The sequence below is a fragment of the Hylaeus volcanicus genome, chromosome 2 (assembly GCF_026283585.1).
Source record: "Hylaeus volcanicus isolate JK05 chromosome 2, UHH_iyHylVolc1.0_haploid, whole genome shotgun sequence".
In the NCBI taxonomy this organism is placed as follows: domain Eukaryota; kingdom Metazoa; phylum Arthropoda; class Insecta; order Hymenoptera; family Colletidae; genus Hylaeus; species Hylaeus volcanicus.
In genome coordinates this window covers 7,934,639-7,950,571 of record NC_071977.1, presented here as the reverse complement: position 1 = coordinate 7,950,571, position 15,933 = coordinate 7,934,639, and the positions used below count along the sequence as shown (strand labels likewise).

Here is a 15,933-nt window from a genome sequence, read left to right as displayed (position 1 = left end):
CTTCTCTCTTTCTCTCTCTCGCTCATCGTTGCAGGGTGTGGCGGTTTACAAACCCACGCCGGAGGCCGTGATAACGCCAGCGGCCGCTTTTAATGGCCCGCGACAGGCTGTTACGGGTGTTATGACACCGCGGGACCAGTGTCGAGTTCACGATGCCCGTGTCGTCGGCCACCGGAATTCGTGATAGCGCGCTCCGATAAGAGCGACGGAGATACAACGGTAGAAAGAGACGGACGACCTGTGGAGGGATAGGGTGGGAAAGACAGAGGTGCAGGGGGAACGTATAGTCCGCGACAAAAGGGTGCCACGATGCATATTATTAAGGTACAGTATACCCTCGTTTATCTGCACTTCGTTTATGGGAAAATCATGGTTAGACGAGGATATACAAATTCGTAGCTGAGCTCAGTACTCTCTGGCCCCCTGTACCTTCTATTACCTAAACCATGGTCGAGGCTGGAGGTCCATGGTAGAGGGCTCATGGAGAGGTCAGCTAGTGGATCTTAGTTGAATCACTCCATGAATTATCAATTACGACGCAATTGAATCAGAATTACGAATTGAGGGATACAGAAATAAATAGCGATGATTACATTATTCATAAATTCAATACATCCAAACAGAATGTTATATTCCACTTTGCGTTCCAATTATACTGTAACTTAACTAAACTTAAAATTCAAAATTCCTGGTACAATCTTATTGCGGACTGTACGCGCTCACGTGTGTGAACTCGTGGGCGACCGTGTGCGCGCACACACAGGCGCCATACCGCGAGGAGGGATAACGCCAGGAGGGGGAGTAGGAGGTGGGGATCGCGAGAGAGGGCCAAAGGAGGGAGAAGAAGGCCTGTGGAGGGGGAGGACAACCGAGGAGGGCTGCAAGAGGGCGGAGAAGCGTCCCACAGGAGTTTTTCGGCGGATCGCTGCGCGAGTAGTGTGATCTCTCGCGAGTAGTGGTCTCGATCGATCTTATTGGCGGTAGAGCGAGCCGAGCTAGAGCTCTAGCGACTGAACAGTGCACGGCGAACTCCTGTTGGGGGATCGCACGAGGCTCTCTCAAGTGTTTTGCGGTGTTCAGAGGCGAGGATTCCGCCGAGGTGTTACGAGATACTCGGGTGTTCCTTTGGTGGACGTTTCGCGGAGTGACTCCTCGTTCCTAAGTTTCCCTCGACGTGGAACTACGTTATCGTGGATTTGGTGGGTGTGTTGGGAGTGTTTCGGAGTGGAATTTCACCGGAGGATATCGGAGCGAAACAAGCTGGCCGCTCCACGCCGCGAGGAAAGAACAGAGTGAGTCTACCTTTCGTTTCGCGTTTCCCGCTCTTTGGAAACTGCGCGTTTCTCTGTTTCTGTCTCTATCGCGCTGACGAGTCGCGTCTAGTCGGTGCTCCCGCTTTTGGCTCGAACGTGTTCTCGCGAAACGGAGTCGCGGCGAACCCAGCGTGTTTTGTATCACTCGAATCGGGGGCCTTGGATCCTCAAGGCAACCTAGAGAGATGGTAGACGCGCGATAAACCTATACGGTGCCTACGCGCATATACGCGTCGATGGCTTTTTCTTTCGACTCCGCATCGACGACAAATGGATCGAGTTCTTCGCCTTTGGTTCGTGGTTTCCGTCTTGGAGTCCCCCCGAAACCGCTGCGGAGGCACGTAACCGGCAGAACGTTTTGTAGATGTGGTCAGCAGATGTCCCGATTGCGGAGATTAGGGAGGAGTCTGCTAATGACGTGGATCGCGAGATTGGTTAGCTCTTCGTATGGGTTTTAACCCTTTGCACTCCGATAGCGAGTGTCACTTGTTTATATAAATTCCAAGCTTAACCATCTGGATATCTCCAGTTAAAATTTTAGGTTGATGGTGCTGTCAATAGTCATCGATATTGTTATTGGGTACTAGAGTCATTATATAATTGTAACGTGTACGTCATCTTGTGAAAAAAAAACTAAAATTATTTGATAACATTAAAGTTACAGTTGGAGTACAGTTTACTCGGATATGTACCCCCTGGGGGAACATAGATAAACTGATAAAGTGTTAAGTAAAAGGCGCGTTTCCTTGAAGTTTCCCATTCAAACGACAAAAAGTGTTACGTAGGAAAGACTGTGCAGTCAACACTCGCAGAAAGGAGTATTTATATAAGAAAGGTAGCGCACCTCGTTTGCACTTTGTAAACAAGCAGCCCTAAAATTGTAGCCTGAAACGGAGTGACTTCAGTGTATACTCACACGTTGCCATACATCAGAAATATATAAGATATAAAATTCTAATTTTATTCGATGTATAAAGATGACTCCAAAGTCACACTGTTCCTATTTGCATCAATCGCTCCAAACCGGAGCCAAGTGCAGAGGGTTAAATCGTCGGACGCCTTTAATTAGAATCCATCATTGTCAGCTGAGAAAGAAACCTCCGAGAGATATAATTACGTTCAAACGATAATATCTCCGCTACCATCCGTGTTCTTTCCACAATCTACAACCATCTATTTTTTGCATTCACTTGCATGCTTCTCACGTTCATTTCACTTTATTTTACTATGCATATACACGTGTACCTTATATCATCTTTCCTTTCGTCATTTGTGTTTCACGTGCACCCTTGATCCTCATCAACCTCATCATGAACTATTCACGTTTCTTGCCTCTCCCCTGCAGGCTTGAGTTTCTCACCTTTGTAACACCCTGCATCGTGGCTCACCTAGGGGAAGCTGTCCAAGAGGGTGCAGTAAATAATTCAATTACACGAGGTAGTATGAACGGAATCATTCAAACGGAGTTAGACTCCTCCGAGGAAATGATTCCTTGAACAGGTCCCAAACAGATTTTTCTGAAACAGTTTTCCTAAGCTCTATCTACAATCAAAAAATTAAATACTACGACAAATGGTAAATTATCTAATCTTCAACAGTCTCGAGACAAAATTCTAACTTTACACAAATTTTCACGAGTTTTAGTTTGGCAAACGACGCGTTAAATAAACTAGTCCTCGACTGGTATCCCGGTCGGTTCTTTTTGTCCATCAGAAGGACCAACACGACTCGTGAAACGACGAGTTCACCAACCACGCGTGTTGCGTAATCATTCGTCTATCGTGGTCGTGGAATTCAGGTCAGGCGTCGCGTCCTATGCTCGTCCCGCGAGCGAGATTCTCGAGTCGTTCTAGCCATCGATTCCTCCGCGACTCGGGACGATCACGAGGAAAAAGCCGAACGAATTCCCTTTATGAAACGCGAGGGTGCAGCGCGTAACGATCCCGTGTCTCATTGTCGTTTATGGTCGTAAACAACGATCAAATTTAGATGCTTATCACGTCTGGGAAGGATTATTCACGTTCCATGTAATAAATTCAAGCATAGCATAACGGAAGACGCGCGGATAAGATCTCCCGAAGGGCTCTCCCACTGCTCACACGTGTGGGGCAAAATGTTATCCCCGATTGCGACTGCATTGCCTCGTTTAATGTTCGAATTATCAATACGTGGAGCACGGGTAGAGAATTTTTCAAGAATTAAAAAAAAACATCAGACACGATGAACTCTAAACTAGCTAGACTGCGGATGTTTATGCATTCATGGGAAATGAAAATATCAGGAAGTCTGTGAGGATGTGCACAAATGCAAAAAGATAACGCGTACGTAAATCGTCATTCTTTATATAAATCGAGGAGAATATGAATTTGCTAAACATCCGGAGTGTAATAATAGCATAATTCGAAACTTATAAGTTACCGATTAATGGAAAAGCGATCGCCGCTCAGCTGAGTGTAGGTGTATAGTGGTGACTGGACGATTCGCGTGAATGCAGAAAACGACGTTCCAATGGCAAGATGGAAGGTTCGTTCGCGAGTTTCACGTGCGCTCGTTCGTCGTTTCGTTTGGCGTAAGTCAGCAGAACGCGAGTCATCGAGAGTGGAACGGCCCCGGTTGGAAGCGGTCATTGGCCACGCGTTCCACCACGTGGGTTGACAGATTTTCATTCAAGGTCCTCTTTTCTAGAAATAGCCGATGAACTCGCAGGTCCGGATGAATGGACCAGCGCAATTCCGGATCGCGAATTATACTTACGCTTTGGAGCGCGAAAAATGGCGCGAAACGCAAACGGGACTCGATACTCGATCACTCGAACTCGCAGAACGCTGTCCCTAAATGGTTTCGAACTACGAGTAATTAGACACTTTTGCACTTATCCATTTCTTTTTTATTTATTTAGTAGGCGTAGAAATTAATTCTGTGTCTTCACATTTACATAATTATTCACGACTCTAATTTAACAAAAAGTAATTATATCAAAAGTTCTATGATTTTTCTATATAAACGAATGATATGTTCACCTTAGAAAGGGACAAAATTAATTTCTACACTTAACACTTTCAAATTGGCATATTGTTTAAATCTCGTCTTATAGCATTAAAGCCACGATTGTTTTTATTCTAACAGTTTTTATTCTAAGAGTCTACAAGTTTGAATTCACACACAGATTACCATTGGACAGATAAAGTTCTAACCCAGAATAATTGGTAACTTCCGAACAGGAAACGAGGGGTTCGAATCATTCATTGCTCACGAGCATCCCCTCGCGGCTTCCACGGTGCAATGTCCTTTTCGAAAAACGCTCCACGTTAATTTCATCAGCTAGGTTGATTAAAAGTTCGTGTGCCATTTGATCAAACCGACCGAAAAGTATGGTTAATAATACAGAATTCATAATCGAATGCCGTCAATCACTCTAGACCGGATATTTGAATTCAAGCTGCGAGAACTTTAATCGCTATATTCTGGAGAATCTCATACGAGTTCCAATTATAATAACCAGAACAGAAGCAAGTTTAAATTATCCCATCGTATCGATCCTCTCGGTTCCATCCGTTCTTTTAATAGTCTTTCGTTTATAAACTTATACCTTAATTACCCATGCTGCCGAGCGCGTAATTTATTCAACGTGTCTACGTTTGATCTAATTACGGAAAACAAAGAGCGAACTGCAAGACTAATTATCATGTTTTCATTAATTCCGTCGCGAATCGTGTTAGCTATTCGGAAACGTTACTATATTTAGTGAAGTATTCGACACTCGATGCTTCTGTTCCATTGCGAGCTATAGACGCAGTCCAGGTGCTTGCGCATTCTAAACGTCTGCGTCGAAGGTAACAGCGTTAGTAGCGATGACGAAAGTACTCAGAAAGAGAAGTTCATTGTTCGTTGATCCCTGACGTGTTAATCGTGTTCGCATGTTCGTCTCGATGCATGAAAAGTTCGCATATACATACATCAAACCAAAAAGCTAAAAATCGAAACCATTTTTTGGATTCTATTTCGTTTCTCCCCTATGCGTCAAAGGGCACCAATAAATGCAACGTAGCGCAAGGAAAATTCGTCGATGAACGAACGCTGGTTTGTCAAACAGAAATCGTGAGTTATCGCGAGCGATCAACGACGCGTGTCAGGACAAACAAACTGGCTGGTCAATCGAAATGAGAATTCCCCGTTCCAATAAACAGCCACGTGTTGAAGCACGTGGTGGATCGTGCTGCGCTTTGTGGCCCCCCTCGAGGGTGAATCGCAACCCTAACATCGGCTTGTATAAGTGCAACCAGGGTGCTTTTAGGGGCTAAGACAAAACATTGTATGTTTCGTGCGTTTCCTTTTCTAAGAAAAATAAATTGTTCTCCATCTTCTTTATTTTTTCTCTTTCAAAAATATTAGCAGGCGCTTAGCGTATGAGTCTGAGAGAACCCAGGTGGTCCCTACCCTTCGACCATCCTAACAAGGCAGCTTGGCTCGAGAGATCGAAGCCCATTCGCGTGCCCTAATCGATGATTGACGTCTAAAAGGACTCATCATCTTTCGCAAAGGATCCATCACTTTTTCTCTCGGATTTCCCTCAAAGCGATCTAAACGTGCCCCCGGGGGGGGATAATCGACGGTGCATTGAATTTTCTTACGGTAAACGAAGAATAAAGGGAGAACTCCGCGGACCAATGTACCTGGAAGGCGAACGATGGCCAAACTTCCGGCGAAATTGGTAATAAAAGGGGCTGTGATCGGTGGAGTGACGATATAAAGCTGGTATAAACTCGGCCATAAATTCTCTGGACCGAGTCGGGCGGGATCCCGCGAGCACGTGCACGCTCATCGTACCAGAACACTCAGGCGTATTACGTATGACGTTTCCAACGAGAGTTTGTCTTCTTCGAAGCACCTCTGTCGGCATTCTCCGTCCACCTTTACCGTTTGGTGATGGCAGTGGTTCTTGAGGAGGTATCCTATTTGAGGAGACTAAAAATTTGAAGTTTATTATTTTTATTTTCAATGGAATTTTAATTAGTCCTTAAATTATACATCCATAGCTGTATAATTTAAACAAAATTTAATTACATGAATTATATTTAGTCTAAGAAGTTAATCTTGTAACGCGTGGCACTCCACGCACCTACTTTTTATATCTAAAGATCTTATTACAAGTTAGTAGCCATTAGTTCGCTATTACTCACGACAAAGGATACATAAATGATTCTTTGTCTTCGTTCGATGAAATATCTAGATAAGAAAGGCTAAAAATCGAAATAGATTGATTAAACATACATGTACATAAGTAATATAATAAAATAAGCTGAAAGTTCCTCCTGGTTTCCATAAACACATTTCAAATACAACATTGAAGAATGTAACAGGTTCTCGATTATGTCAGATGTCGGCACTCCCGCCAGCAAATCTGTGTAGAAAGTGTAACGAGAAAGAGTGGTTAGGTGAAAATACATTATACAGGCGATATTTTGCAATTTTTCGCGAACCGAAGATACAGTTGCGTGCTACGCCACAATTTAGCCTGTTTACCGTCATCACGGTTTCTCTTCCACTGGTAACGTCAGCCAAAGAATAAGGTCACTCTGTTATTTCTATCCGAAGTAATAAAATGGCGAAATCGTTAGTCGTGCTCGCGTTGAAATGAATGGTTTAACTATTCGTATTGTCCTTGGCGTCGGTTAACGGAATATCCTACCGTTGGAGCAGCGATTGGAGCGAATGGGACAAAAACGGTTTCGAAAAGCGCGATATTTCGCATACTATTTCATCCTATTGTAATCTACCGTGTCAGACATTTAAAAAATTCCATTTACACTCTAACTTTTATTATTTATCCTCTGAAAAGTAAAGCCATGATGATATTTTAGTAAAAAAAAAAAGTGGAACACGCACGTTGCAAACATGAACGATCACGATGAAACAGAAACGTTACACGTGGCACCTGGATCATTGAAATTCGCCTCCTTAATGAATTTCCATGCTCAGTTTCGGTCGTTAAGGGCAGGATGCGCATTTACTTACGCCCATCATTAAAAAGCCGCGCTATGCGTCGCAGATAAAAAGGGAACGGTCGTACTCGTTTTTTGTCTTTTGCTCTCTCTTTTTTTTTTTTTTTTTTTTTTTATTATCAGCTGCGGCCTGTTCCCCGGCCGAGGGCAGAATCATTTTTCGACGAGGTAGTCGGAAAAATGAGCTCGCGAACAGAGGGATGCAAATGCGCTTCTGGTTCCATCGTTGGAAAAATGAATACTCTGGTCCAAGCCTTCCCCCTTCGACGGGAATCTCAATCGTGACCCTTTGAAGTGGCTCATGCCAACCCCCATCCCTCTTCTCATTCAATCGAAACCAATGAAAATTTGTTGATAGAATATATAGGGTATCCCGAGGGAGTATGTTAATATTTTGATGGCGAGTTCTATAGGCAATTTCGAGCGAAAGACGGTCGGTGAAATTACATTGCACATCTTGTCTGGGTGGTCTAAAATCGGAAGATCGTGTTTGAAATTTTAAGACTGTGTACTATTCTCGCTGAAAGGAGTGAGAAATGCTTAATTAATTTTCTGCTCCAGTGTCGCGAGCGATTAACTTCTATTTATGACATGCTGTGCGGAGATAGAGGCGTATCACTGTTGCACGAAATCGTCGTGTTATCTGGCTCATTTTTATTTCTGTCAGAGACGTAATCGTACAATTACATAGAAACTAATACGTCGACAATTTGTTTACCCCATACACGGAACAATTCAATTTAATATTTGAATTATTTCCACAATATTTGATTCTCGAATTCGTACTCGTACTCAAATCTTGGATTCTCTTATGAATTACTATAATAGGCAAATTGTTAGACGTATGTAGGCGAAAAAAAGTACATTTTGGCAGTCGCATATGATCTGCATACCAAGTCATTACCAGCAGAAATAATTCCAGACCGTGGAATACGAAGGAAATCTCTGTGAATATCTAACGAGTGCGTTAATCTGAATAATGAAACGAAGCTCTGAATACATAACGTACCATATGCATGTTAATATCTTGTTTCAAGACATGAGCCATTTCATGCAAAAAATGCAATCGGATGCAATATTTCCTATTTTCTATACAAGTTATTCCTTTTTCGTATCGCTACCCAATTTTAACACTCAGTTTCCAGCTTCCCCTACAGAAAATTAAAAATTAAAAATTAAAAGGTTCCACAAGGGTTCGCGCCATTTCTATTCATACAGGCCATTTCGCGTGAAATTTCCCGTAGTTCCCCGTTCGAATTTCTCGTCTACGACTATTCATAACTCCCCCAGATAAAAAAAAAAAACAAAACGGTTGTCTAATATTCCTGTCTCTCATTGTGTATCGCGAATCAGGCACACGTCGATGCGACATTTTTCGTCGGGGATCGCTCACAGTTGACATTTTCTGCCAGTGCATCCACCATTATAAAACGCTGGAGCGTCAGGCTTTCATGCGCGAGGTATCACAATTAGAAACTTTTAATTGGACCGACAATTTACGTTCGCGACCCGCGTTGACGCGTCGCAGCTTTTCATCCCTCGCGTTGCGTGATTACTGTACCGAACGACGAAGCGATAATTACGAGCGATTGAAATCGAAACAAATCGCTAGAGTTGCCTCTTCGAACCTGACCATGTATCCATGAGTGCTTGGACATCATCTTTGAAGATTCTAGTGGGAGGAAGCTTGAGCTGCGTTTTTTTATCCACAACTATACATCTCCATAAGTGTTTGGACAGCTAGTAGAGGAATTTTTGTTTAATATTTATATCCTTCAATGAAATTACATTGAAAAGTTTGACTCGAAGTGTAACTTTTGGTTCTCCAATAACGTACAAGTCTTCGAATACTTATAGCCGGCAGTGTACGGACGCAGGAACAATAAAATCATGGCATAGGTCTCTCGTCGACGTCGAGTCAAGGTTTACGAGCGTCATCTCGACCCACGGTCGTTAATGCCGTCGCGAAACTCATCTTCGACGACGATCGATGAGCACTTAGGCTCGTGAGACTCGTGTGCCCGCTTGCACCAGGTAAAATACGATCCCGTGTCCCCGTAGCCATTGTGCCATTTCGTTTTCCTTTTGCCCGTCCCCATGAATTGTAAATGAGCCCGATAATGGACCGATTTGGATAAAAACTACGAACGTCGGCCCGACGAGAAACGTTGCTCCATTCGATACACACTTGGCGTTTGCGCTTCGATCAGAAATCCTTTGTCTTTCCAGATTTTTGAAATTCCTGAATTCCTGCGTTTTTCGCTTTGCGATTCGAGATGGATATTCAACGCGAAATTAAGTTATTCCTCTTGATATGCAAATTATGGAAAAATAACTTTATTTGATGTACTGAGACTGCCATAGTCTCAGCCCACGAGCATCGTGATTATGTAAGTAAAGTTCCAATCGTCCTCTAACTCGAACGTCGAGAAATAACGCAAGCCATCGACAATCCCATTTTAGAAAATACATTTTTAGAATAAAGGATCGACTGCAAAAAGGATGGAGAAAATAATTTAGACGCGAATAGAATCCGGCTTATTTTATTTCGTATTTTCCAATCAAGTGTAAATAGCCTTAAAATTTAGAACTAATCACCCTTGTTGCTCTCGCTTTCTCTTTCCTAGCATTTCGAATCGAAAATGAATGAAATCGGGAAAAGAATCTGCTCGTAAAACGGCGCTGAATAATTGAGCGTCCGTCGGTGTCCTCGACTCGGATGTTATGTGACTCATTTCAGTGGAATTAATGACAGCAATTTGTTTGAACGGGGAATCTATCTAGTTTTTTTTAACGTGCACTTAGGATCGTTTCGTAATGAATATCATAGCGAATCGCGTCGTTCGTTACAGTCCTCGTATGAATTCTGCGCCGACCTTGATCTATTGACTGTTTTGCAACGGTAGGCAGAAACGTGATCAATGGGGATACTTAATTCGCTATCACGCGGTTAAAAATACCGTGTTTACGCTATTTAGAGACGCGCGCGGGCGGGTCGCGATCTAATCCGACTGAAATTTATGGGACCGGCGCGTTTTACGAACGCTGACAGTTTTATGCGCGACGAAATTACTCGTAACCGAGCACTAAATTTAGCTCGGTGGTACGAGCATCAAAATATGATCAATGAATCGGTTTATTTTAACTACGATCGCGGGTCACTTCTAGTCTAGCCTGTTCTGCGATTAGAATCGCTCGATTACGCGAATCAAAATAACACCGCAGAAACGCGAATCATCCACGTTTTCTCTGACACCCACTTCTCGACCGAACTCTAGGCTTACAACTAATTTCAATTTTCAATAATTGGTACCTAGAATTAGGAACCATTCCCATTCTAATGATAATAGAACAGTACACAATTTAAGAAACCCTGGAAACTTCGTTTATTTATTTATCGTGAATCGTGCTTAGCTACCAATGAAATACAACTCGAAGATGACGCAGCCAGGAACAATCAACGTACGTATCAATTATGAAACGGAGCAACAATTATGATCGTCGTGTCGGGGGATCGGGTTGCTGGCATCGGTTTCGCAGCGGTGCGTGACACGACGGAAGAACCTTTGTCTGAAGTGACAGGTTGATATGCACAGCTCGATCGCTATTGACAGAAGACCGATTCAGAATTTTTTTCGTGTTGGACCGCTCTGCGCAGGAAAGCTGACAAGGCAACGCGACGCTGGAGCAGCAGGATTGAGAAGACAGATTTTCGGCGGAAGAGATGTTCAATATTAGGACCGGAGGATCTCTTTGCGAGGAAGGGTGAATAAAATCTTCCTTCAGGTGAATGAAGTGATGGAAATAGCGTGGCTGGCGATGTAACAGAACCCTTCGTCAGTCGATACTCTCGTCAGTTCATCCTTTGAATCCTTGGAGCCCGTCGTTGGACTTCGATCTACTCAGAAACAGTCTACGACTTAGAAGGAAGTTTTCTATATTAATCTGGGCTGGGATTAATTTATCCATACTATTTCTATAAAAGCCTTATCTGCTGTACCTCGCTCTAATTCACTCTAACATGCAATTGAGATTACACCATTAGAGATGATTGAGTAGACAACCAACAACAAAGTTAACAGATTCCGCGACACTTATCGAATGGAGATCGTGAAATTTAAATGCCCTCACCTCTAACATACAGTCCATCCTATTCGTAGCAGTTGAGAACTGTTTGTTTCACTGCCAATCGCATTCATCTCACCGTGAAAAATTCGTGTAGCAAGCAACCATTAAATTGAAAATTTGTACTTGTTACCGAGCCCTTATATAAATGAGAATTCTTTGCCCACCCATCCTTGGGACAAGTCTTCGATGACTCTTAATCACAAATTCACAGACGTCCCCAGACGTCCCCAGGCGTCGCAGGATCCGTTCAAGAGAGCGGAAGCTCGGTAGCACGTGTTGCTACTGTCGAGAGATCTGTGATCTCGTGAGAGCACGTCGCACCCACGGTCGGGCCGAGTAAAATATCTCAGCGGGTGACGAGACGTTCGGTAAGCAAATGCATTCTCCCCCGTGGGCTTAGCGTGGGCCCGAGACCTTGTCTATTTATAAACGTGCCGCGTATGCACATGCACGTGATACAAGGCGGCTATAACACGACGATTCCCGCGCGACGATGCCTCCGAGCCACCGACGACGACGCTCCAAGGCGTCGTCGACGCTCGTATGCGGAAAATCGAAGCGTGTCGTAAATCGATACGCCTCGATAACGCCGACAGGTAACTTCAGACCGTCCCACAAGGCTGTCGCGGGTCGATTCTCCTGGTGTTCGACGGGGAATACTTCAGCAACAGCTTGACGAGTCTAGCGCCACTAAAAACGGAGCGTCTTTGGGAATTTTTTGGGGAGAATCTGTACGCTCAACTTTCCTCAAAGTTGTTGTGATATTTCGATGGTTATACAGCGAGGTTCTGGAATTTTGTACGTGTTTGGAGCGCAGCGTGACGAGGAGGCCTTCGTCACGTCCACTTCGAGACATTGAGATGAATTGTGATCACTATGAAATTGGAAAATTGATATCCATCGCTTCGCTACGAAAAACATGGAACAAAGAAGATATCACTCCTTTAGCAGTTTCTCGATGACTCGGGCTTAGTCATGGGTCAAAGGTAACTGAACATTTAAAAAGAAATGGAATTCGTTGAGCCAGTTGCACTCGGGAGGGATGCGTTTCTTGAACCGCTCGACGGGACGATTAGAGCTATGATACGTTAAAATAGCATGTTTCTATTTCTGGCCCCCCTCTTCGCGAGCGAAGATTCATGCGAGACGCTCTGTTTACACGCGATTGTTTGGGACCACCGTCAAAGAATTGAGAAATGACACGAATTTATCAATTTCATTGAAAATGATTTAATATCTCACGATAAAGTCGAGGCATAACACGCGTAATAAGATCGCTGTCACATTTACATGTTCCTATCCACTTTTAACAGCTTTCTCATCACTTTTGGGAAAAATGTCACCATAAATAATTCTACGTAAATTTGTCGTTTTCAAGCATCCTCCTTTACAATACAATGCATTTCGGACGACGCAATCCATTCCTAACGGCACGAGTGTTCCGATAGGTGTGAGTTACTTCCGCTGGATCATCGAGTACCGTTCCTCGTTGACGAGTAAATGATCTCTGAGGTTATAAAGAGCTGCTTGTTTATTCCTGCCGGCGGCGGGTTGCAGCAACCGCGGTGCGGTCAAGGCGGCATAAATGTAAATTGAATTCCGTTGCATAAATTTCCAGCGCGGCATGGCCAATAAATTCACGAGCCGATACAATCAGTAATATTCTGTATCATCGTCGTCGATCCGATTACGAAACTCTTTCCCCCCTTGGCAGGATCGATCCTACTCTGCGACCACCGGTGAGCAAACTTCTCGTCCGTGTGGAAAATTTCAAATAAAAGGTGGAAACAACTTTTTATGCGGGGATTCAATAAAAAAAGGCTATCTGAATTACATAAGCGTATCATGCGTGCTCTGCATAGCGGTAATATTGGATTAGCCGAATACTTTAATGGAATTAACGTTGGGGATGAAGTTCTACGCAGAACTGTCGATCGAATGAAATGCTTCTCTTAGCAGACTGTAACCCTTTGTGAAAGGTTGTGGCATAGACTCAATAGAACAACTTTAAGAATTGTTTTCTGTTGGGAGAGTATAGTTTAATCTTTTTGCATAGTGTCTCTAAATACACTACTCTAAACGGGACTATTCCTCTTATAGATTTTGTCACCTTGACTATTCATATAGAGTTCCAGTGTCCTAGACCTCTCAACTTTTACCAAGACTTCCGCTTCGTATGGAGTGAGCATCGCAGAAGATGGTCGATAATGAAAATCAAATCATTCATTTTGAAAGTAACCTGAGACGTTGACGAAGTAAAATGAAACACTATGGACACCCAGCAGTGATTGCATTAGGATGCCGATGTCTTTGCTCGCAGAATCTGGACGATCAACGATTATACTCGCGCACACAGTAGATCAACGTTAAGTTCATCGATAATTCGCGTCGTGCAACGTTTAACGGTGGCTTCATGATAGCGTGGCTCGGGGGACGCTGCTAATAATTGATCAAGTTTGCTGCAGAGAGTGCAAGGGGTCTGGTTATAGCTCTCGACCAGCGGCGCTTGTTGAACTATGGAAACCGTTTCAGCCGCCTCGGCCTACTTAGGCCACCTTGTTATTTTTAGCATTAGGGTCACACCGGCTTACAGCCGGCTACCGTGCCACACACGCCATCCTGTCCGCCGTTTTTCCTTCCTTCCTTCCTACGTTTCAAAAGACGACAAGCGTCTCTTCGTCGCGTGTACAGTCGAGGAATCTTTCGAGTTTGTTTGGTAATCAAAACTTGGAACTAATCGGGAAATGGAGCCACGTTGGCTGGTCCTAAAACGCTCTTAACTCTCTAGATACTACCTTGGTTGATCGGAGATGAAAGGGACTCTCGACTTTGCCTTCGATGCTTTCATACATAGAACTCTTTCAATTTTTACGATCGTTTCTAAGCATAGAGCAAAACAGTGGTAAACGTACGTCTGACCATGAAGCCTCCGTTCGGACGATTCCCCTGTGTACACACCTCGGAGGCATTTCTCCCAACGGCCAATAATACTCGAGGCATCTCGGAACATCAAGAAACGTAAAAAAGCTAAGGAGTACCTACAGCCATACTTCCCCTCTATGTTGTATTCAGTAACAGTCGGGAGAGTAAAACGGTCAGCCGAGTGTCGTTCAACCTCTTCAACCTTCCTCGGCGCGTCTCTCGAGTATGAAAGTTATTGGATAATTGGGATCCACCGCGGTCGTCTCCGTCGTGTAAATTCCCTCTTAACGACGAGTGCGCGTCTCGAGTTCCTTGCATCGCGTTCGTTTGTTTTCCATAGTTTTATCCGTTGCAAGCAGACTGTCCACCCACCCCCCGCGTCAGTAATTTGCATTCCGATCGATGATGTCCTGTCGAGCTTTGAAAATTACGCCACCGCTCTAGCGTGCGCGCCAAACGCACACAATCGTACGCAAACGTCCGACCGTATGCAAATGTCCCTGTAACGAACGTTCGCCCCGTTTCTGATGGAAGATTAACGTTCCTGTTGCAGAGTTATCGAAAGATCGCCCGGCAAGTAAGCACACCGGACAGCGCACCTGCAGGCTTAGGCAGTCCCCAGGCTGGCATCGGGCTGCAGCAGCATCAGCAACAACCGCAACAACAAACGCCACAAACGCTCCATCAACCGGATCCCATGCAGCAGTCCAAGGACAATTTGAATCCCGCGGCCAACCAGCAGACCGGGGGCCTTAGAAACGGAAATCCGCCGCCTCCTGTCGTTTCTATGGTGAGTGCGTCTTCCTTACGCTAATTGTAAAGTTGGTTTGCCTAGCCTGATAAGTGGTAGTGTAAGAGGAGTACTAATGTCCTAATACCGAAACACGGATAGAGAATACTTCTGGTGCGATTAGCGGCTGAAAGTGCTGTCCTCTTCGAACTTCAAACCCAAACTGAAATTTCCTACGATATTTGTTCGTTCGATTCTCCCTTGTATGACTTCGGTGAACTCTGACTTTAACACTTGGAAGTCGAATCGTTCTCCATCGAGTGCTTCCCTGAAGAAGTGGACGAATACTCCCGCGTATAGTGGAGCAGTTCGGTCGTTTGGCACGAGCTCAAATCGAGTTGAAAATCCTTTATGGGATTACAAGCGTCTTGGTCCCTAAGGATCGCATCGATCCCTCCCTACTCGTTCGCTGCTCTCCGGTAATCTGGCCTGGTGGTATCGGCATGTAGCGCGTAGCACACTTCAGGGAATAAACAGTTCCCCACCGACGTGACCCCTTCGTGTATTTCGTGTATACCGATGTTGAACCCAGCCCGAAGACCTTGACCCAGACCATTCCGGTTCGTTACTTCAATCTGTCTTCACCCTCCAAGGAAGCACGCTCCTCCTAGGTTGTGGTTTCAACTCTGCCAAACGTAGCTCGCTCTTTCTTTCGACACATTCTTCATCCATTCCACCCCTTCACCTTCGTCGCCAAGAACCATTTCCAACCTCTTATCCCGGATATTAATACTTATCTTCTCGGATATGTATCAAAATTTCCTCTGGCACTCGAAGG

At 44.3% G+C, this 15,933-nt stretch overlaps 1 protein-coding gene across 7 annotated transcripts in view; it reads left to right on the top strand.

Moving 5' to 3' along the window:
• LOC128884676 (methylcytosine dioxygenase TET-like) overlaps positions 1–15,933 on the top strand; it is a 117,517-nt gene that overhangs the window by 75,874 nt on the left and 25,710 nt on the right. For 6 of the 7 annotated variants that reach the window (XM_054138205.1, XM_054138206.1, XM_054138203.1 and 3 more), the window contains one exon: positions 14,919–15,155. In XM_054138205.1, coding sequence (XP_053994180.1) covers positions 14,919–15,155 — 237 coding nt within the window. Of the gene's footprint in view, positions 1–926; positions 1,293–14,918; positions 15,156–15,933 lie in introns of those variants that run through there. The other variant, XM_054138208.1, reaches the window with a different exon arrangement.